General features: G+C 40.6%; 1 protein-coding gene across 1 annotated transcript in view; it reads right to left on the bottom strand.

Moving 5' to 3' along the window:
* LRP5 (LDL receptor related protein 5) overlaps positions 1 to 23,343 on the bottom strand; it is a 254,193-nt gene that overhangs the window by 44,938 nt on the left and 185,912 nt on the right. Inside the window, exons 8-13 of the mRNA XM_082271182.1 lie at positions 21,817 to 22,033; positions 17,936 to 18,225; positions 13,651 to 13,877; positions 11,787 to 11,971; positions 6,841 to 7,164; positions 5,452 to 5,654 (exon numbers count right to left, since the gene is read on the bottom strand). Coding sequence (XP_082127308.1) covers positions 5,452 to 5,654; positions 6,841 to 7,164; positions 11,787 to 11,971; positions 13,651 to 13,877; positions 17,936 to 18,225; positions 21,817 to 22,033 — 1,446 coding nt within the window. The remainder of the gene's footprint in view (positions 1 to 5,451; positions 5,655 to 6,840; positions 7,165 to 11,786; positions 11,972 to 13,650; positions 13,878 to 17,935; positions 18,226 to 21,816; positions 22,034 to 23,343) is intronic.

Raw genomic sequence — 23,343 nt, 5'->3', positions numbered from 1 at the left:
ACCCTTTATTAGAACAGTTTTCAAATTAACATAAAATTGATAAAAGCAAAAGGGAACTACCTAGGATTTTTTTTTTCTTGCTGATGGGTCCACAATAGAGAATCTAATGTATAGCTGTAACTTCTAAATAATTTTTAAGCTATGCTATGTGAATGAGGACATGTAATATAAACTGTGTGTTATCCCAATTTGGTGAAAAAGTGGTAATACACCAAGTATGTATGCAGCAGACTGAAGAGTCTTCATTAAAAGCAGAAATTTCAGACAATAACATCCTTCCTAACAGTATGTGCTAACATAACAGTATATTATGTTTGTGTACTGCACTCAAAATAGCACATCTCCAGCTCTGTGAATATTCATATTCACAGGGGAAGTGATGCACAGTTTCAAACAGCAGTGACATTTCTGCTGTGAAACAGAAATTTGAGTTCCATGCAAATGAAATGATTAATCTGTTGCCAAGAATAATTAAATGTTTATCTGAAAATACTAATTTAAGCATCAGCCATTACTCTTCTAAAATATTTGCACACATTATTTACTATTTTTATCACTGGCTAAAGAAGACCAACTACCCAGCACTTCAAATATGCTTCAAAAAAAGACTTGCTGGCCTAAGTCCCACAAATGTCGCTGACCTCACTAACAGCACAAAGGACACAAGGATAAATGCCAACGAACTGGCAATAATTGCTGTTCATGACTAAAATACGATGGACACGTTTTATAAAGATTTATAGTATGAGGTCTGGATTTACCAACCACAGTGTGCTTCACAATACAAAAGTTAAGTGTGTGATGATCTGTATATGAAGTTTATAAAGCTTAACTCCAGACACAAGTTTCATTTATTGTAGTTTAAAAAAAGTGCAATGAAACATTGAGCAGGATTTACTTAAAGTGGAGTTCCGGCCTCAAAAACCACTTTGGGCCATCCGCTTGCTCTAGGTCACCTGAAAAAGAAATGGATAGTCCCAATTTTTTTTTTTTGTTTACTTACCCTTCTTCCACTTCCCCCCTCTTTTCCAGGAATCAATGTGCCTGCACCGGCCCCGCTCGTCAGTTCCGGTGCAGGCGCGTCATTCCCTGCTAAACAGCTTCCGGGCATGCCCTGAAGCTGAGCAGGGATGACACGCCTGCCCTGGAAGTGGCGAGCGGGCCGGTGCAGGGCATTCTGGGACCGGAGAGGACACGGAAGAGGACGCCTTGGTCTCAGCTGCCCACACCTGAGTTGGCAGCGCTGGACAAGACATTTTCAAGGTAAGTATTTCTTCTAAAAGGTAAGTGCAACCTGGGACAGTTCAGAAGCTATCCATTATGAAATGCTGCCCTGACTGTCCCGGGGGTATTTTTATTGAAAAAACGTTTCCAAAACCGTAACTCTGCTTTAAACGTAACCCTTAGCATTGTATTATACGTTGGCGCATCATTGCAGACAAATCCTATGGTTACATTATTTAGGCACTCACAATGCACACAGAGATGTGTGCAGGTTACAGCATATATCTGTGGAATTTAGAGACAAACATAGTTTCGATGTTCAGTGCACTTTGGGACTACGCCTTTGAGAGAGGTACAGTGCACATACATGCCATCTAAACTAGCAGGTAAAGTATTTTTATGGATAAAATAGGAGGTGCTTTATATGATTATATCACTGATTTTTTGCGCTAAGCATATTGTACATATACTGTGGAGAAAAGGTTTCGTAGGAGCCATAAAGGTTATTGGCCATGTTACTACAACTTCAGGCAAGTTTGGCAAAGGCTGTAGAATAAACTGGTATCAGTTTTCAATGCTTGCAAAAGGAATTGCACAAAACCCTCTTCTGAAACCCCAAAAATGTAATGGATTGTTTATTTAGGCTCTTGCACTACATAGCTGTTGGTAAATCTAAGAGCTTGTACAAGGATTGTAAAATTAAAATGTAATATGCTGCATATGAATCAGCTTTAGCATGTTTAAAGTATAGAAAATTCTACAAATAAATTGTCAATAGCAACTGTAATACCATAAGTAAGGTACATAGTTTTGTAGGTCCTTTTTCACAAAGTAATGTGTAAAACAGGTTTGAACAAAATGAACAAGTAACATAAAAAGATGTGCATAGAAGATGCTACTCGATATTTAACGTTATGTTGTGTAATGATCAGAGTGAGGGTAGAATGGTATATAAACAATGAAGACATTTACAGCTGTAAGTCTGCATGTTTTATCCATGTATGCATCTGTGCAGCGACTGGAGGAAATACAAGAGCAATTCAGGTTGTAGCAAACAAACTGTGTGGATGGTCTCCTCTCTCCAGCCCCATCCCAAGAGGTCCATCTGTTCTCTGGCTTACACCCATAAACGCTGGCATTCTTTCAACCCATATTTATTTCAATCGCAATACTATTCACATGATGGCATGTTTGTTTTTAGAGCGTGTGAAATACCAAGCATGCAAAACTAATATCTTCAGGACCGGCAAAAATCCTTCTACACAGGAGCTAGCTTTTATTTCATCCCATTGGGACTATACCTATGGGAGAGGTACGGTGTGCTTTAAAAACATCTTAACTGCAAGGATGAAAAGTATAATTATGTGTAAAATATGACGTGCTTTAGCTCACTGCCATTTTTCATGGAAAGCATATTGTACATACACAGCAAATATTTCATGGCAGAGAATACTGATTTTCTGCAGGAACAATAAAGTACGTTGGCCATTTGCCCTCAAACAGCACACATAGGACAGTATTAGGCAGTCAGATTAATATGTTAAAACTAACAATACCACCACAAGGTATAACATATGTAATTTTCTAGCTGAGTGGATCTTTAAAAAAATGTTATCAGCAACTGCAGTTTTTCAATACAATTACTTTAAAGTAGGGGCATCTAGAACCATCTAGAACCCAGGGCACATGACCCTCATCTCCTGCAGCGTGCCCTTGATGTCATGGTTGCCTACATCATGGCAATATTCTATGCTGTTATTCAACAGTGCAGATCATAAGCAAAGGCATAGAGCCAATCAAATCTCTCTCTGTGCCTTGTGATCGCTGTGATGTCCAAACACAGTGATCATAAATGTAAGGACAGCTTTTGTTTACATTTGACAGCCGCTGTTGCCAACAAAAGGGGGCACACTAACAACCAATTAAAGGGGCTTAAGAGACACTGACCACCAATATGGTCAGCATTTTAAGTGCAATGGTTTTAGCTGGACATTTGTAAGAATTTCAAATATTTATTTTTGCAAAAGGATTATGCTTGATCTCTCTCTTTGCTCTTTCAAATTATGAAGCAAAAATTGACAGATTTCAGTTTTGTTAACACTAAGTAAGAAATGTTCTCCTGAAACCGAGGCTGACGACAACAAACAGCCTTGCTTCCCATCTGAGCTCACTCTCAGTCATAGTTGCATTAGGGTTTTGGAAATTATGCTTTTCTGAAGTGCTGTGCCGTGCCTTGTCAATTCAATGACAATTGCAACAGTAGACTTCAGGGGAAATTAGTGAAAAAACAAACAAACACAGTAATAAAACTTTTCCATTAACGCGGAACTAAAGTGTAACACTTAAAGTGGAATTACAGCTTACATCTAACGAGCCTCAAAAGTGTACCCCCATGCTAATCTGGGTAAGAAAGATGTATAGACTTATTTTTAGGCCACTGCAGTTCAGGCATGTGTTCCAGGCTCCCCTGTGTCAGCCAGCGCTGCTGCAGGGGAGAGGATGGAGTTCTGGCAACGGATGGGCCATTGAAGCATATAGGCAACATCATTGGTCATGGCTTTACTAGCTGTTGTCGGAGCGCTCTCTCCTCCCCCTAAAGCCTTCACTGGCTGACCCTGGGGAGATCACTTGACTGGACCAAAGCAGCTTGAAAATTAGGTAAGTATATAGAACTTTTTTACACAGGTTATCCAAGGCGTTAAGAGGGGGAGGGGAGAGTTTTAACACTAGTTAGGTGTAAACTGTAACTTCAATTTAAAGATTACGGCTCTTTATTGCAAAATTACATGCAAAAAAAGAAACCTACCTGCCTGCTAACAGCCTTCTTTAGAATGTACAGAGAATGTAGAGTGTGCATGCACAGCTCAGTTTACATTCTGGCACAGATCCTGTGTGCTTGAATGACTTAAATACAGCGCACACGCAGGAGTGATGCCATCTCCTGCCAGCTAATGAAAATGGCCACAGCCCGAATTGAGGGAGGTCGAACTGTTGAAGGAAAGTAAGTATTGCGGACTTTAGTTCTGCTTTAACCACTTCCATACAGGGCAGTTACACCCCCTTCCTGCCCAGACCAATTTTCAGCTTTCAGCGCTCTCACACTTTGAATGATAATTACTCAGTTATGCAAAGCTGTACCCAATCAAATTTTTTATAATTTTTTCACAAAAATAGAGCTATCTTTTGGTAGTACTAAATCACCACTGGGTTTTTTATTTTTTTGCGATATAAGTAAAAAAAAGAGCAAAAATTTTGGAAAAAAAAAAAACATTTTGTTTTAGTTTCTATTATAAAATTTTGCAAAGAAGTAATTATTTTTCATAAATTTGGGCCAAAATTTATAATGCTACATATCTTTGGTAAAAATAACCTAAATTAGTGGATATTATTTAGTCTGTGTGAAAGTTATAGAGTCTACAAGCTATGGTGCCAATCATTGAAAATTGATTACACCTAATCACACCTGATGTACCGATAGCCTATCTCATTTCTTGAGGCCCTGAAATGTCAGGACAGTACAAATACCCCCAAAATGACCCATTTTTGGAAAGAAGACATTCCAGGGTATTTAGTAAGAGGCATGGTGAGTTTTTTTGAAGTTGTAATTTTTTCCCCACAATTCTTGGGAAAATGAAAAAATGATATCAGTGTGTTTTAGTGTGCACTGTAATTGGTAACTAGCTGTTACCACAATCTCCTCCTCACACAGGATCGGTGTGTGAGAAGGAGAACACGGTAACAGCTACTTACCGTGGTTTTTGTTGACATTCTGTGACCGGCTGTGATTGGACACATCCGGTCACATGGAAGAGAGCCAATTTCATTAATCGGGGTTGGACTGTGTCAGAGTGACTCTCTCCATCCCCGATCACCGCTCTGTGTCTGTGCGCCCACTGGGGGTGCGCACGAGCGGCGTGCATGAGGACTGTGCATGTGGCCGGCTGTGATTGGACACAGGCGGTCACTTGGTAAAGAGACATTTTTTTAATGGTCCTTTACACTGATCGGGGATGTGCTATGTCCCGAGGGACACGCCGCATCTCCGATAGCCGCATGCCCCCAGGGGCGCGGGAGAGCAGCGAGAATGGAGGGAGAGTGTGTTCCTGCCGGAGTCATTTCCCTATACGCAGGTGGGGAAGTGGTTAAGGAAAGAGACATTCATGTAATTTTTGCAGGCTTTAATCTTGGTGCATACAAAATCACAAATACCACATTAAACGACCTCACCTGTGTGCCATCATCTTTGGCCCTCTTAATTACATTCTGCCGTCCATCCACCCAGTAGATAAGCTTATCTACAGGATCATAGCTGATAGCTTTGACATTCCTCAGGCCATGGATTGGCAGGATAATATCTGGACTCTGCTGTTCATCCACTAACATCCGATTGATGGCTGTCTTCTGGCTAAAGAGCAGGAAATTGGTGGGCACTGCAATAGAAAATAATAATTTAATGCAATAAAATTGCATATTGACAAACACAACCGGTGAGTTAGCAAATTTGAGTGGCTTGTTAAATTTGGCAGTTAAGAGAGCAGTAACTTTATTCATGCATCGCAACTAATTATTTCAGTTTAGAAAGCTAGAAACCATGAAAGCCAACTTTTGATTATTTGTAATAGTACTTTTCACACTGTTCTTTGTTTTAGCAAAAAAAAACCTTTACTGAAAGAAATAGAAGATTGCCATTCCAGAGCTACTTCTGAAAATGCCAGTTGCCTGGCTGCCATGCTGTCCTTGGTCAATGACTTAAAAAGGCCATAGCTGGTGTGATTTTGTTTCCTGCAACCTGTGAAATTTGCTAGATTCCCCCATCAACACAGTCAGTGTTGTCAGAGCTATTCTCCCGGCGGGGGGTTGGGTGTTGGCACGGGGAGGTGTCCCTGTCTGGAGAACACAGTGAATATTACTAGCGGCTATAGCCGCTGGTAATAATTACATACCGAAAACTGGATATGCTGGTTGTACCAAAGTCGATCAATAGATCGACCTGGGTAAATTAAGCTTGCCCTTAGAGGACTTGTCCCTGCTAAACCAGCCGAGATTTAAACCATCTATGGCAGGCTTTAGAAAGTACTAAATTTCGGGACCTGCAACTGAGATTTTTAGGCCAGTATAGATTGCACAATTGTTCCAGGTCACCGATTAAGGCCCTGTTAACACCTGAGCGTTTTTCAGCTCGTAAAATGCTCATCTCTGAAGTCTCAAAATGCCCAACAAGCAAAATCCCATTCATTTCATTGGCCCCCGTTCACATATGAGCATTTTGTCGCCTGAAGCAAAACGCCTGAAGCTCAAAAAGTACATGAGCTTCTTATTTGGCAGATTAGATGCGTTTTTGTTAGAGGTCAATGCCTACGTGAAAAAACACCCCCAAAAAAAAAGAAAAACCGCTTAGAACGATACGCTCGGGTGTGAATGGAGCCTAAGAAAACCGAAAGCAAGTGGGTCTTTTCTCAGCAAATAGTTGGCTTAAGGAGATTGGATTTTGAAGCAACATTTTTTTTCAGCTAATCTAAAAAGTAACATTTTAGGCCCCCCCCCAAAAAAAGAAATGTGAAAGATACTGAAACATTTTCTAAATTAAGTAAAAAAAAAAAAAAACTTAGTGCGTACAGCTGCAGTTCTTGTGATTGGAGTCCAGAGTGTAATGAGAGGAACAGCTACATCTGTATCCATTCGGCACGGCAAGGCAGAGCTGAGCACAGTGTCCATTGTTCTGCATGCATTCATTGGTGCCATCCTGCCGGGAGGAGTGGAATACCAATATGTCCATAACAAAGTCCAAACGACCTTGAATCAAAGTGCGATTCTTTCCATTAACCTTGTCTGCTCTTTCTATGCTGTGCAGATTCCAGTCAGTCCAGTAGATAAAATCACTGTACTGGGTCAGCCCAAAGGGATGAGGAAGGTCATCTGCAATAATTTCCCGGTCTTGACCTATGGAGACAAAGTTCGGAGATGTTTTTTTTTTTTTTTTCAAAATAAGAATCTAAGAAAAAGATAAACCAACAAAAATCAAAGAAAGGTAAATTTGAGATAGTGCCCACAGCAATCAGTCTCTGACATTTTTTGAGCAAGCTACTGTTAAAACTCTACTGCTTATTATAGTCAACACTTTTGCTTTGCCTTTCCATTATTTTTTTCAAGGAAACACAAAGGCTGCATATGGACATCTTATGTGTAAAAAATGTAGTTGCCTAGCTGTCATGTGACTATCATGCTTTGATATTTTGAGTCCCTTACCTACAAGTTTGCAGATGAGAACTTCTGACAAAATACGGAGATGGCTTCATCAACATGACAAGAAAGCAACAAGCATATTTAGAAGGATTTCAGTGATAACCACCCTCATAGATTTTAGGAAACGTTTACTTTAATCTGTCACATTATATGCAATAAATGCATAAGTGCCTAGAGATGGAAATCCCACTATTTGATTAGCACCTTCCTCAGACACAGATCATTTTTTTAATCTGAACCTGCATTTTTTAAATCTTAACCTGCATTACATAAGTAGAGGTAGAAGAAAGCAAGCAGTTGTTTTAAGAAATAGTGGAATGCGGCTGCTCTTGTGATGTAGCATATTTTTCCTAATTCTAGCACAATGAAAAGCCAAGTATTACGATAATAATGCTGAACTGATAAAACCACAAATGCAAGGATTATGCAACATCAATAAATTATCATCTGTTTTTGAACTGGATGTCTCAATATTATCAAAGAAGAAACTTTGCTAACAAATCAACGAAAACATGTTTATTTTATTTTAATTTTTTTAAACTGTTTTAAATACAGTCTGTACAATCGACTATTTTCATTTTTTTAAACTGTTTTAAATACAGTCTGTACAAATCGACAAACAAATAAACAAATAAAAATTAAATCCAGAATGAACTCATGAATTTAGAATTTACATAGAAATATGTGGGGTTTTTTGGGAAAAATCACAGTACGATCTGCCTGCAAACTCTTTAAGATACAAAGTTCATATGGAGCCATCTGAATAGAGTCAAATTAATTAATCTAATTAATTAATTTGCACATTTGAATCTTTGTTTAGCTACTGGGTTGAACATGTTTTTTTTTTTCTTCAGCAAATCAAATAAGAATTGCCTGAAACCCTCAAAAAAAAAAAAAAAAAAGCCAAGCACTCCACCTGCTTGTTTCATACTTATGCAAAATATATATTTGTAAAATCAAACACTGCGGTCAAAATTTTAAAACAGTAACAAAATTCTACAAACGTTATCCCCACCCCTGCAGCCACATGATTTAAGGATTGTTTTATAATCTGGAGATGCACAAAGATATATCAGGGTGACCAGATATGCAGGCATGATATCACCACCCTCAGAAAAAAACACTGAGGCTATACCATTAACTGGTATGTTTAGCTTAGTCAAACATACAAAACATATGCCTTTGAAGAGGGGAAAAGTGAAGTACAGAGCTCTGCTGTTTGAAAATTCCAGATGGGCAATAGTGATCGCATAAAATATTCCAACTTCAATAAATTATTTTTTATCCAACAAAAGTTGTCTGCTGGGACTATGGACATGAAATGACTAGTTGATTTTGTGGAAAACAGCTCAATACAGATCTTACTTCTATGGCCGGGTAAGCTGGGACACAAAATATTATCTTAGACCTTAAGCATATGTACTACAGCACTGCATTCTTTTTGAGGAATTGGTCTGGTCCTAGAAATTCTGTTCTAGTTTTGGAATGCCCACAAACTCATACCTGAATTTGTGCAGTTTTCACAGCACTATAATCAGATTTGTTAGTGGACTATAGGCCTGCAGTACATACTTGGAAAAGTCAGCATACCACAGTGAAAAATAGGTCTTCTCTAGATATTCTATGTATTAAGAGCAACTCAAATAACCAAGACACATTCTCTAAGCCCAGCTACACATGGGAAACTTCAGAGAAAATATAGAATATACTTATGAAAATGGTTGTGCCTAAACATCTTAAAATTCTTATGAAGAACCTCTACAGTAATCAAGGAGCCACAGTCTTGACAGAAAAGTTTGCATATTTTTTACATATTTACTCAACCTGTAAAGCCTCGTACACACGCACCAATTGTTGGCCGTGAATTTTCGGCCAACGTCCGATCGGCGGATTGTCGGCTTGTTAGTATGATGCTTCCGACAACCGACTCCGACTTTTCGGCCGAACAAAATCTGGTGTGCATGCTATAAAATTTTTGTTGGCCGTCAACAGAACGGCCGATTGTTTGTCAGTCAGTACAGATTTCGGCAGACAAAAATCAGATGAGCAAGACTGGGCATGCTCAGAGAAGAAAAAACACACGGAAAGTAAACCAGAACATGACATCACTTCTGCAGTTGGTTGTCGTTGGCCGACAAAATTCGTGTGCAGTCTAGAGCACATTTCAACCAACACAACAACATTGGACAAAAGACGGCCAATCGGTCGGCCAACAATCGGTGCGTGTGTACGAGGCTTAAGAAAAACAAATGAGAAGCAGGCCGGAGAAGGATTATAGCGGTTTCAAGATTGGTCGAGGAAACCACAATCTTCGACGTGCTGATAAGGAAATGTTTTTAGCTGAAAATGTAAAAAGGACCTTAAAAGCCATAATAAGAATGTTAAAAAACCGGGTTCTCTGCTCTACCCCTGCAGCACTCACTGGAGAGGGAGCTGTGCAGGGGGTGGGAGCGGCTGGTTCAGTCTCCCAGCGGCTTGCTGAGAGGCTGAGCCAGCTTCCAGTCAAGGCATCTGAGTTGATCCTGACTGTAAAGTCGGGACCTTTCCAGAGTCTTGAACTGCTAAGTAACGCCAGCTGACAGCAGGCTTTAGGAACAAGTACCTTAAACAGCCGCCTGCAAAACCTTGAGGCCAAAAGACATCACAACATACCAAAACATCAACTTTGTACGCCTGGTAAAGGTGTGCACAGACAAATCAGGTAGCTGCCCTGCAAATCAGAGACACAGATGCCTGATATTGGAATGCCCTAATCGCTGTGAGAGAGCATGTTTTAATGGTGGATGGAGCAGTCGGACCCTTGAAAGTTACCCATATGCAAAATCCATTGAGTAATAGTGGCAGATGAGGCTGCCAGGCCTGTTTGTAGGCCATCCACAAGCACAAAAAGAGAATCTAAACCTAGAGAAGGATGACAGATACACAAGAACCTCACAGACAACATCCAAGGAGTGCAGCACAACCTCCCTAGATTATGTAGAAGGTGGATACAGGATAGGACAATGTCCTCATTCAGGTGAAAGCCAGACACCGACTTCAGAATAAAGGAGGGACACTGATGGAGAACTAAACATGAGGTAACGATGGGATATGATGTTACAGGAATTCAGGTCTTGGATGCGATTTTTCAAATCTAGAAAAGAGATCTACAGACTCAAAGGTGCCATAGACAAGATGTGAAAGAGGAACTGTGCAGGAGGGCATATTATATGCTGATTTTACTGCATGTTCCCTACTGATATAATTTAAAGGCTTAGAAGGTCTTCATGGCCATGTGAGGCTGGTGAGTGGTTCCCTTTACCATATGTGGTGAAGCACTTTATTTTGGAATGAAATTGTTACCTATAAGGCCCAGTGTATGGGACTATTTTACACATTTATGGACAGTAATGAGTTGCACAAGAGTTATCTGCTGAAACAGTGGAAACCATCTTACATGGTAAAGGAGGGGGTACACAGATGTTATGATATACTGATGTTAGCAGGATTTTGCTAGCAGAAATATCCTAAGTAAAAACACGTTATGTTCTGTAAAAACCCTGTGTTTACAGGGTTTATGTTCTGTAAACATCATGTATGCAAATGTGCATATAAGTGTGAACAACTTTATACTCTTCTAGCTGCCACTGTTAAATATACATATCGCATAAAAAGGTTGCCGTGTAGTTTAGGCCCTTACCCCTATTGGAATACCAGCAAAAATTGATAGAGAAAAAAGATGGGGCTTTGCAGGCAGTGGGAGTAGAAGGATCAGACGCAAAACCAGTTTATAAAACCAAATAACATTTTATTAGTTTATAGGGTAAAAGGCATGGACTACCATGCACATATTGTACAAACAGCCTGACATAAAAAGTTATTAAAACCAATCAGGATGAGTCATTCACAGTATAGAAATACATCCCGTGAGGGAAACAAAACCAAAAAGCCTGTGTAGGATGGAAGGTAGGTCTCAGGGTGGAATTCGGTCAATGTAGGTCCCCAGCAAGCCAAACTCCCACTGGCCCGCAAAGCCCCATCTTTTTTCTCTATCCATTTTTGCTTAAATATACATATATAAGCTCGTATGTATGTGCATATACACGCAGAGATTACAGCACTCAAGTTTTGAATGCATTGTTGCATTCTAGATCTTTAAGCATCTGTGTGCATTGTCCTATAGACAATAATATACAAGAAAAAAAAAAGCTATACAGTTACAAATGCAGCAATTTTTTGTTGCCATGTACAAGAGGCCTAAGCTATGCACAATAATAAAAGCATGTTTGGCAGGAAGACATGCCCTCAATCAAAGCTATAAACATCTTAGGAACCATTACCTAACATGTTGGACGACTGGATCATGTTTGTGTCCAGGTCGGTCCAGTAAAGTCGTTGGTCAGCATAGTCAATAGTCAGATCATTGGCACGGCCCAGCTTGTCCACCAACGTGATGATATTCGTCCCATCCATGTATGCTCGAACTATTCTTGGTTTCCCTCCCCACTCTGTCCAGTACATGTATCTGGAAAAAAGTAACAAACAATAAATACAAAATATTCATAGAAACAAGTTAACAGGCTATTTATAGGTGTAAGAAGACAGGTTATATCATCACCTGCTAAGCTACAATTTAAATAGTTAATGACACAATTGAAACTTCCAGCGAACTGAGATGAAAGTGGAAGTGGGTACCTGTCAAAACCAGGTACCCGCTTCCCCATCCCCTCCAAAAAGTGCCAAACGTGGCAGCCGAGGGGAGGAGGCGGCAGACAAGCAGAGATCCCCCTTTTGGGTGGAGCTCCCTTTAAATTTCAGTTCCAATCATCACTACCCTAATAGGTCATATAAATTTCAGTTCCAATCATAACTACCCTAATAGGTCATTCACAAAAGAACTTAGCGTGCTATGGGGAAATTATCTGTTCATTAAGAGATTTTGACTCCAAAAAATGTGTGGTCCAATAGACACATTCTTTTAGACACCCATAAAAAGACCAATAAGAAAAGGTTTAAAAAAAAATCTGCCCAATGGCATTTGAGTAAGCCCTGCTTAACCCAATTTAACATATCTGGCTGTACACTCCATACTGAACTATTATCCTCGAAATTACTCAAAACCAATCCAGACTGAGGGCATCAAGTAAGAATAGGTAAGTGAACATCAACCTGAGAGTAACATACTGATTATACTTTACTAATTAGGTGCTGGTGTCCACTGGTAATACTTGAGACAAGAAAAGACTCTAGGAGGGCTGGTACCTAAACATCTATAATCTCAGTCAACATTTGACTTCTAACTAATCACAGCCAAGTACTCTCATGCAGAGACTGGTCAACGCTGTTTTAATATGACATTTTGTATAATGCAACTTATCAGTCCAGAGATTTGATGGCTGCATTAGAATTCTGCTTTCAATCTTTTGTTCCTTTATTTTCACCTAGTGATTCTGGCAGCAACAACACAGCTTGTCCAGCAAGACAGCGCTCATTCTTAATACAGTATTAGGACAACAGAAACATGATAGGATTATAAAACCCTAGCCCTCTCCTATTCTACATAATATGGGATTTGGTTCTGTAGTACTCAGATAGCCGAGAACAATGTAATTGATAATAGCGAGCACAGGCAGAAAAGCAAACGAAGCTACAAGCCCACAAGATATTAACAGGTGTTTTTTATAATTTAAAGTGGAGCTCCAGCCTCCCCACCAAAACTTAAAAGTAAGCAGCTACAAATACTGCTGACTTTATTAGGACATATACCTGTCCAGGGATCCCTCGATGTCAGCACCCCAGCCGCTTTTTCAATCGGCTCTCGGGTGCCACAGCCACTCCTTGTAAGGGAAGCCAGCAGATAAGCCTTACGGCTTCAAAGTCGGTTCCCTACTGTGCATCCCCGGAGGTGGGGACAGGTACCTTACCACACATCCCCCCCCCCCCTGAAAGGTGCCAAATGTGGCACCGGAGAGGGTAAAGAAGAAAACAAGCAGAGCTTTCCCTTTTGAGTGGAGCTCCGCTTTAACAAGCTGATATAACCCAATGATTTCAGTGGTTTATTGAAAAGACTAAAGTGAATCAAATTTTAGTTTTTTCCTGGATATGCTTTAACAACTGAATAATAATCTTTTAATAAAAAAAGATACCCTTATAATATACAAAATTACAAATATTAGGAAATCTCCAAGTATTTGTCCAGCTCACCCTTTTGCTGGATCCAGTGCAAGAGATCGTGGATTATCCAGATCTTTCCAAACTAAAACCTGTCTGAACTGTCCATCGAGACGAGATACTTCTATTCGGTTGGTTCCAGTGTCTGCCCAGTAAAGATTTTTTCCCATCCAGTCAACAGCCATTCCTTCTGGATAATCAAGGCCAAACTCAATGACATGTTCCACGGAGCTTCCATTCATAAAAGCTCTGCTTATTGTCTATAGGGCAAAGGAGATTAAGTGTACAAGATGTTAGAATACAATTTCATATACAAAATTTAAAAATTAAAAGCTGGAAGCAAATTTAACCACTTCCCGCCCGGCCTATAGCGGCTATCGGTGGTGCAAGGGACACATCACAGCTCCTTACAATGTGATCAGCTGTGTCCGATCACAGTGTATATAGGAATTGCCGGTCATCGGTATTCCTCTACTCACGCTGAGTAGAGGAGAGCCAACAAGCATCTTTCCTCACAGGGGGATCTGCACTGATAATCAGTGCAATGATTATCAGTGCAGCCCCATCAGCGATGCCTGCCAGTGCCCACCAATGATGCCTGCCAGTGCCCACTCATGAGTGCCGCCTATCAGTGCCCATCAATGCCGCCTATCAGTGACCGTAAAGGCTGCCCATCAGTGCAGCCAGCCTCATCAGTGCAGCCTATCAATGCCCTGTCAGTGCAGCCTCAACAGGAAAGCCCCATCAGCAAAAAATAAAAAAAAAAACTCATTGGTATTTAAATACCACCAAAAAAAGCTCTGTCTGTCGCAAAAAAAATTATAAACATTTTCGCTTGGGTACAGCATTGCATGACCGCGCAACTGTCATTCAAAATGTGACAGCGCTGAAAGCTAAAAATTGGCCTAGGCAGAAAGGGGGTTTAAATGCCCGATATTGAAGTGGTTAAACAAGTTCAACTGGAAAATATTTCAGTATTACATGAAATATAGCATAACAAGCAACTATTTTCCAATTTTGTGAACATACACTAATTCTATAAAAGTCTATTTATTTTGAAACTAAATAAGTTCAACTCAATTCACCTTTAACCTGCATAAGACCGGAAAATTTAAAGGTTGTTTAAGGGTGACCTCTAAAACATTGTTCATACTATTACAGCTCTGTGAGCCGCATTTTCATGGGCACGGCAGCCTATTCATTTTAATTGGCTGCTTTACCTGTGTTTCATGCAGGAAAAATGTTCCTGCACCATTTTTAAAACGCAACAGCACCATTCGATTTTCCAGCTGTTCCCTCACGCACAAATGCACTGCTTTTTTAGATGCAGTGGGGTGCCATTAAGAATTATTTGCAGCCCTGCGCATTTTAAAAGAGCAGCGCATTTTGGCTGTGGGTGGTTGCAGGTATGGGAACAGGTGCAATTTCAACACTTGCAACCACCCGCAATAGTGTGAATCAGGTCATTTGCTTTGTAATAGATTCCAGGGCTGTGGAGTCGGTAGATAAATGTTCCGACTCCGACTCCTCTGTATTAATCTTTCAACACTGACTTGGGTGGGTGGCATTGCAGTAACTATTCTGGCCACATCACTAATGATCTCTGGATAAACAAGGATGGCTTCTTCAACAGTACTTTTTGATGAGCGATCATACTTTTCAACTTCTTTTAGTGCTTTATAAAACTCCTGTTGGAATTTTTTTCTTTGGACATTTACTGGTTCTGTAACGCTTATACGACGTAGCTTTCCTTTAGCAACTTCCATTTTGTCTAAGAAGGAATCAAAGTCTTATTCTTCGTTTGAAGAAGATGATCCTGAGTTACCACTATTGCTTAAAAGAACTTCATCCTGTGGAGGTATTTCAGGTCGTAATCCCTTCATGCGAACTGCTACATCATAGAGGGCCTTTTTCCCAGTAGCAGTCTGTTCAGTGTTCAACAAAAGTCGGCTCATTGGGTTGACAAATAGCCGCTAACAAGATTTAATTTTCCAGCAAAAGACTCTCTCTTTTCATCATTGAAGATGCAATGCCCTCAGCTATTAACCCTTCATTTTTGTTCAGGCGATATAACAGGCTCTTCCATTCCAAGAGGAATTTACCCGGGGTTAGATCGTCACATTGCAACCTCTTGGTGACAGTGAAGGGGTGAGAAAGAAGGTTCTCCAGCTCTTTTGTTTGTGTCCACTAGCTTTCAGTTAATGGAAGATTTTGTCCATTTCTTCTATGAAGTCTTTAAGTTCAAGCAAACGCTTCACCATTAAATAAGTGCTTCCCCAGTGACTTATGGCAAGTTGCAGTGTATGAACAGCACATCGCATATGATGAATAGTAGCAAGCTTCAATGCTTCTTCAACAAAGTTGTCTAAAAAAATTTCAGCATTCTCTTCAGTTTCAGTTTTCTAAACTTTCTCCAATACTTGCAGACCTGTCTTAATTCTAATATCCGTTTGTTACCTTCTTCATCTGCGTTCCATCTTCTCAATTGTGCTCAACATGTTAGAAGCGTTATCTGTCACAACACATAAAATCTGGTCCTTTGTAATTTCAAAATCTTCTAGAACACCCTCCACTAACTTCTGAAGGTAATCACTTGTGTGATGTGCCTGAGTGTCCTTTAATCCGAGGGTCCGTGTTATTGTTTTGTTATTTTCACCCACAAATCTAACATTAATAGCAAAATAATTGACTCTGTGACATCTGCATGCATCCATTTTAAGGAAGACAAAACGTCCTTTCAAAACTTTCTGTAGTTCTTCCTTTTTACATTTGGCCTCCTCAATTATAAGTTTCCTTATACTAAGTAATTAATTATAACTTTTTGTGAATTGGGACATTTAAACTTGCTTTTTTTTTTAATTCCAATCTAAATTTAGTAGGAGTCGGTGCATTGTTTGCCGACTCCGACTCCAGGTACCCAAAATTTCCTCCGACTCCTCGACTCAGACTCCACAGCCCTGATAGATTCACTGATCTTTTACATAGTTAGTCAGGTTGAAAAAAGACACAAGTCCATCTGGCTCAGCCAATTAAAAAAAAAAAAAAAAAAAAAAAAAAAAAACAGTAATGAAAACCCAACCATACAATCCCATATACACAATCCTATACCCGCAGTTGATCCAGAGGAAGGCAGAGAAAAAAAAAAAAACGGTTAGTGCCTTGCAGCTGTTTAACCTTTACAGAGAGTAATTTTGACAATGGTACAGAGATCTAGAATTCTCACATACTAGACAGCATTATTGAGAATCTTCTGGGTCATTAAAGTTCAAAATTTAATTTAGTTATGTAGAATTAAATTATAGGTATCCCCAACATTTCATATTCCTTATAGTTGTCTGCTGTACCACATGTGTGTTAAAGTATCCTGTTCTTTGCCTTCTTTGTGTTAAATACCTGGTGTTCCTTTCAGTTCCCCTGCTCTCCTATTTCAAACTGACCATGCCAGGCATAGAAGCACATCCATTCCAGTGTAGTCAGTTTTCTGGCTGTGCTGGGAGAACAGCCTTCCTACATTCCAATGATTAGACTTGTGCTGACATGCCCCCCCCCATTCACTGGGAAGATCAATGTACTACCCTTTCTTCATCACCACCTCTCTAAACCCCGTATGAAACTGAGAATAGAGATCATGTGACCACTTATGAAAAAAAAAAGGATTTTTTAATTTTTGTTTTTATTTTATACACAAATGTTTTGCCTCTTATTTCGGTTTTAAACCGAAAGGGTTGTTTTACAAGGCAAGGCTTCACATATACTTTCGACACCAAAATGCATTAATCTTAATGAACTTTTCATTACAAAAATATTGAGTAATTAAAAAAAAAAGAGAGCGGGTTTAAACCAGTAAAAAAAACCTGACAGCTTAGACAAAAAACAGGCAGCCTTTGCCAATACAAACTCTACAAACTGGTCTCAGATATTTATTACAGTTAGACGCAAAACAATCTGTTGCTTTCAAAGTCCCAACCCTTAATGGGCTAATCTGTGGGTACACGATATCTGGAAATGTCAGCCAGTTTTATTTCATTTGTTTTAGAGTTTGTACTAACGTTTTTATTGTACCAGATGCAAAGTCACTACCGCAGCACCTGGAAAAGGACAGTGCTTGTGAGAAGGACTCTATGTGGCATTGATTACTGTGCCGAATAACATTTATCCAAGCCGACCCAATGAAAGTTTTTAAAAATAGGTTATTATTGGGTTTCAACCCATCATTTTTTATTCAGTTGCCTATATAGATGCCTAAACATATTGTATTATCACAGCTTCTAAAGTGGTAGGTATGCTAGTCCATCAGTTATCCAGATGATCGTGTTACCTTTAAAGTGATGTCAGTCCAGTAGATCCTATTATCAGACACATCAAAATCCAGAGCAGATGCCTCTTTTACGCCAGTAAGAGGGATTGCAACATTATTATTATTTGTTTCCAAAGAAATTCTGTGGATTGCTGCTCTGCTAGTGAAAACCAAGAAGGCCTCAGGAATAATGCACGTTCTCATGTCACCAAGTAACTCTAATCCCATTGGACAGGAACACCGTACGGCACGAGGAGTGAAGAAACAAATGTGACTGCAGCCTCCATTGTTATCGGCACAGGGATTGGTTCCTATTGTTTAAAAAGAAGGAAACAAAAAAACATTAAACAGCAAAACAATGTGCTGATTAGAACTCATTTGCACTCCCATCTCTATGAAGCAGAGGCGCCTCTTACTTATATTATATGCATACCCAGTGAGAGATTATACTTCGAGATAATTCTGGTCTGACAATTTTTTTTTAGTCCAAGGAGTTAATGTTATAATCAGGTGATCCCTGATGACGTCATACACGATGAAGAAACGCGTCGGATCCCGCGCTACGCCCTACGTCACTTCCGGGTTTTGGAACGCAGCCGGAACGCAAACCAGCCGCGTCGCTGCTCTTCAGCTGTTCCCATGAAACTTTAACTGCAATCGACTACTTTTTTCATTAAATCGGAGTTTATGCATACTATACCATGAGATTCCTTGCATCTTTCATGTCATGTTAATACTGCCCTATGTCTGAACGGGAGGGATATTGGGATCCAGAGCCAGCCCTTCTAACCAGCCGTAGGAGATCCTGGATATATTTCCAGCGGGGAGATAGGAGATACTGGGACTAAAGATACCATAGTAATTTACACCTAATAATATCTAGGCGCGATCACGTGAGTAATTAATACTTACAAACCTATCCCAGTATAACAGTTTATTCTCTATTGAAGTACACTGCTCAAAAAAATTAAAATAACGCTTTGAAAACACATCAGATCTAAATGGGGAAAAAACATGATGGTGGATATCTATACTGCTTTGGACTAGGTAATGTGTTAGGAATGAAAGGATGCCACATTGTTTGATAGAAATGAAAATGATCAACCTACAGAGGGCTGAATTCAAAGACACCTTGAAAATCAAACTGAAAAAATGATGCAGCAGGCTAGTCCATTTTGCTGAAATTTCATTGCAGCAACCTAAAATGGTATTCAGTAGTTTGCATGGCCCTCATGTGTTTATAACCATGCCTGACAACCTCAGGGCATGCTCCTAATGAGACGACGGATGGTGTCCTGGGGTATTTCCTCCAAGATCTAGACCAGGGCATCACTAAGCTCTTGAACAGACTGAGGTGCAACCTGGTGGCATCAGATGGACCGAAACAATGTCCCAGAGGTGTTCTTTTGGATTTAGATTAGGCGAGCGTGGGGCCATTCATTGGTATCAATTCCTTCATCCTCCAGGAACTGGCTACATACTCTCGCCACATGAGACAGGGCATTGTCATGCACCAGGAGGAACCCAGGACCCACTGTACCAGTGTTGGGTCTGACAATGGGTCCAAGGATTTCATCCCGATACCTGATGGCAGTCAGGGTGTCGTTGTCTAGCCTGTAGAGGTCCGTGCGTCCCTCCATGGATATGTCTCCCCAGACCATCACTGACCCACCATCAAACCAGTCATGCTGAACGATGTTACAGGCAGCATAACGTTCTCCGCAGCTTCTCCAGACCCTTTCATGTCTGTCACATGTGCTTAGGGTGAACCTGCTATCATTGAAAAGCACAGGGCACCAGTAGGGAGAACCAGTAGGGAGAACAAGGCCCACTAGAGGATGTCGGGCCCTCAGGCTACTCTCATGAAGTCTGTTTCTGATTGTTTGGTCTGAGACATTCACACCAGTGCTCATCCTGTTCCTCTTTGCACAAAGGGGCAGATACTTGCTACTGAATGTGGCAAGTTGATTGATCAATTTGGGTACAACCAGCCTGCCAGATTTTCTTGCAGGTATCAGTTGCGATTGCTATAGCCCCTAGCAATAATCACTGTCTTCTCCCGGCGGAGACGGCTTCCCCCAGCTACACCCGCCAAGAGAAGACAATGGCCCGGCAGGAGAGATTCCCGCATCAACACTGTTGCAGGAAAGAAATTCAATTAGTGTATGGCCAGTGTTCTGCAGAAAACTCCAACTTGCCAAAAACTCCAAAGACATTACTTTCGGTGAGTGTACACCAGGAATAATTAGAGATTTTGACCACTTGGTGTTTTCACAGAACACTGGCAGCCTTTACACTCTGGTACACACTATGAGTGGATATTGTTAGTCCGCCCGCTAGTCGTCGCTGCCTCAAGTTTTAGAGCAAAAAGTAAAAAATATTTTTTTTTTTCTTCCAGAATTGTCGCTTATTGTTTGTTTATAGTGCAAAAAATAGAAATAGAAGAGGTGATCAAATACCACCAACAGAAAGTGCGATTTGTGGGGAAAAAAAGAACTTCACTTTTGAGTAAAGCGTCGCACGACGGCGCAATTGTCAGCTAAAAAAAAGCAGTGCCGTATCGCAACAAATGGCCTGGTCATTAAGGGGATAAAACCTTCCGGTCCAGAAGTGGTTAAATTAAAGCAGTCTCATATCTAAGAAAATGGACTGGTCATGAATAGGGGTAAAACTTCCAGACGTCAAGTGGTTAAAGTGTCAAAAAGGCAAAGCTTTTCTGTTTTAGTTTTGGATACAGTGTTAGAGAGAGAGTCAGACCCCGTTCACACTGGGGCGACGCTACTTGCCGGGGCGACCTCACAGGTCGCGGTGCAAGGGTTAAGTGCGTGTTAAGTGCGGATGCGGTGCGAATTCAGCCATACAAAGTGTATGGCTGAAATTTGCACCGCACATGAGATCGCATGTAATTTAGGAGCAGTGCGCTCCGAATTACATGAGATCTCCGTGATCGCACTAATGTGAACTGGGGCTAAATCTCTGCATCTGTAGGCACCAAACAAATACAGATGATCAAAAAGGTCAGTCCCACCCAAAAGTGATACTTCAGCATCTATTGAGGAATTACAATACCCCCATTTGACGTTGAAACCATGATAACCATTCAACTGAACTATGAATACCCATAATGCCCAAAACAGAGTGGACTGCTCAATAGGGTTTAGCAAAAGGGGTTGTTGGTAACCTGACAGGGGTGAAGGAGAGCTGTTAGGCACAGGTTAGTTCTATTTTCCTTTGAGGCTATTCAAATACAAGAATACATCTCTATGTTGAATTTTATGTAACAGCGGAAGAGGACTGCAACTGTTGCTTGAACAGAGAAGTCAGGATATGAGACTATTCTAAGTCAATGCACACAAGGGTGATATTATTCAGTATCTTTAAAAGCAGAAATGAACTAAACTCAAAAATGGAACTTGTGATTTTCTGTCTCCTTCCCCCCTCTGGTGCCACAGTTGGCACCTTTCAGGGGGGAGGGTGAGCGGGTACCCGTTTTTGACAGGTACCCTGTCCTCACTCCTGTTGGACCTCGCCGTGGCGAGGTACATCAAAGGTTCGCCCCCCCTACTCCTCCCTCTACTTCCAGGCCAATTACCGAGCACAGCGCAATTCGTGCATGCGCAGTAGGGACCTGGCCCATGAAGCCACAAGGCTTCACTGCCGGGTTCCCTTTCTGGCAATGGCAGCAGCAGCACCCGACAGCCGATGGGACAGGTAAGTGTCCTAAAAGTCAGCAGCTATAGTTTGTGTTGCTGCTGACTTTAAATTTTTAGGGGGGGGGGCTGCACTTAAAACTAACAACAGTTCAAAATATGAAAAAGTAGAATTTGCTTTAATTTATTCCAACAACCTTCTGTTTATATTTTGCTTATGCTATTGCTTATGCTATAGTCACTTAAACATACCAAATGTATTTGTCACACTGGCAGCTCTAAGCCCCATCAAGTCTGGCAGCTGGTCAATGATGATTTCTCTGCTGGCCCTGATTTTATGTACTCTTTCGATACTTCTTCTTTGCCAGTCAGTCCAATAGATGTAATCTCCAAGTAATGTAAAGCCAAATATATGTGGCAGCTTGTCCTCCAGTAAAGTTCTTCGCATAGTTCCATCGACATTCATAACCTGATCAGAAGGATACATAGCAAATCATTACACAGTTCAGTTTTATATTAAGAAAACCACATCTACATTTTAGTTTAGTATACATAAAAGCAAAAACCATCTGAAAATATATTTTCAGACGCCTATCAAGGCTGAAAGTAGCAGGCATAAAGCTCCATTCTTAAGGGGAGATTTTGTTCCAACAAACGTGAAGCTGCCAATGCAGAAGTATTAGCCTCTGACTTCAGCACTGGTATGAATTGGCACTGGACTGTGTGCATGCTGTGGTAAGTACAGTATACATGCTGGACAGATGGTGCAACTGTTTTCAGGGTTCACTAAAGGTTTTTATTACAGTTGGGCTTAAAGTCTGGGGTACATTTTATGGGTTGAGTAAAATATAGGGGAAGGAACAAAAGTATTAAGTCGGCCATAGAAGGAACACAATTTGTTCGGTTCAGCAGCAACCGACCAAGCTTCTATCCATCTATAGTGGATATAAAAAGTCTTTACACCCCTGTTATCCCCAGGTAAAAATAAAATAATCTGTTTGCATAAGTGTGCACACCCTCATAACTGGGGATGTAGGGTGTTCAGAATCAATAACATTCATACTCATGTTAAATAGTAGTCAGTATTACACCTGCCATCATTTAAAGTGCCTCTGATTAACCCCAAATAAAGTTCAGCTGTTCCAGTAGGTATTTTCAGACATTTTAATTAGTCGCATCCTTCAGCAAAAGCCAAAGGTCCACAGAGCTTCCAAAGCATCAGAGGGATCTCATTGTTAAAAAGGTATCAGTCAGGAGAAAGGTAAAAGAATTTCCAAAGCATTAGATATACCACGTAACACAGTAAAGACAGTCATTATCAAGTGGAGAAAATATGGCACAACAGTGACATTCCCAAGAACCGAACGTCCCTCCAAAATTGATGAAAAGAAGAGAAGAAAACTGGTCAGGGAGGAGCCAAGAGGGCTACAGCAACATTAAAGGAGCCACAGGAATATCTGGCAAGTACTGACTGTGTGGTACATGTGACAACAATCTCCCTCATTCCTTATATGTCTGGGTTACGGGGTAGTGTGACAAGGCAGAAGCGAAGAAAAACATCCAAGCCCAGCTAAAGTTTGCAAAAAAACACATCTGAAGTCTCCTTAGAGCCCATTCACATTAGCGCGACAAGACGCAGTCCATTAAGTAGTATAGGACCCATTCTAATAGGAGCGACACTATGTGTAGAAGTCTCTGCAAGTCACGCCGAAGTCGCGGTGCACGCGACTTTACAGGTCGTCCCCCTAAGTCGTGTTGCCTCAATGTGAATGGGCTCTA

The sequence above is a fragment of the Pelophylax lessonae genome (assembly GCF_965119305.1).
Source record: "Pelophylax lessonae genome assembly, chromosome: 10".
NCBI classification, from domain to species: Eukaryota; Metazoa; Chordata; class Amphibia; order Anura; family Ranidae; genus Pelophylax; species Pelophylax lessonae.
This window is presented reverse-complemented; position numbering and strand designations above follow the sequence as displayed.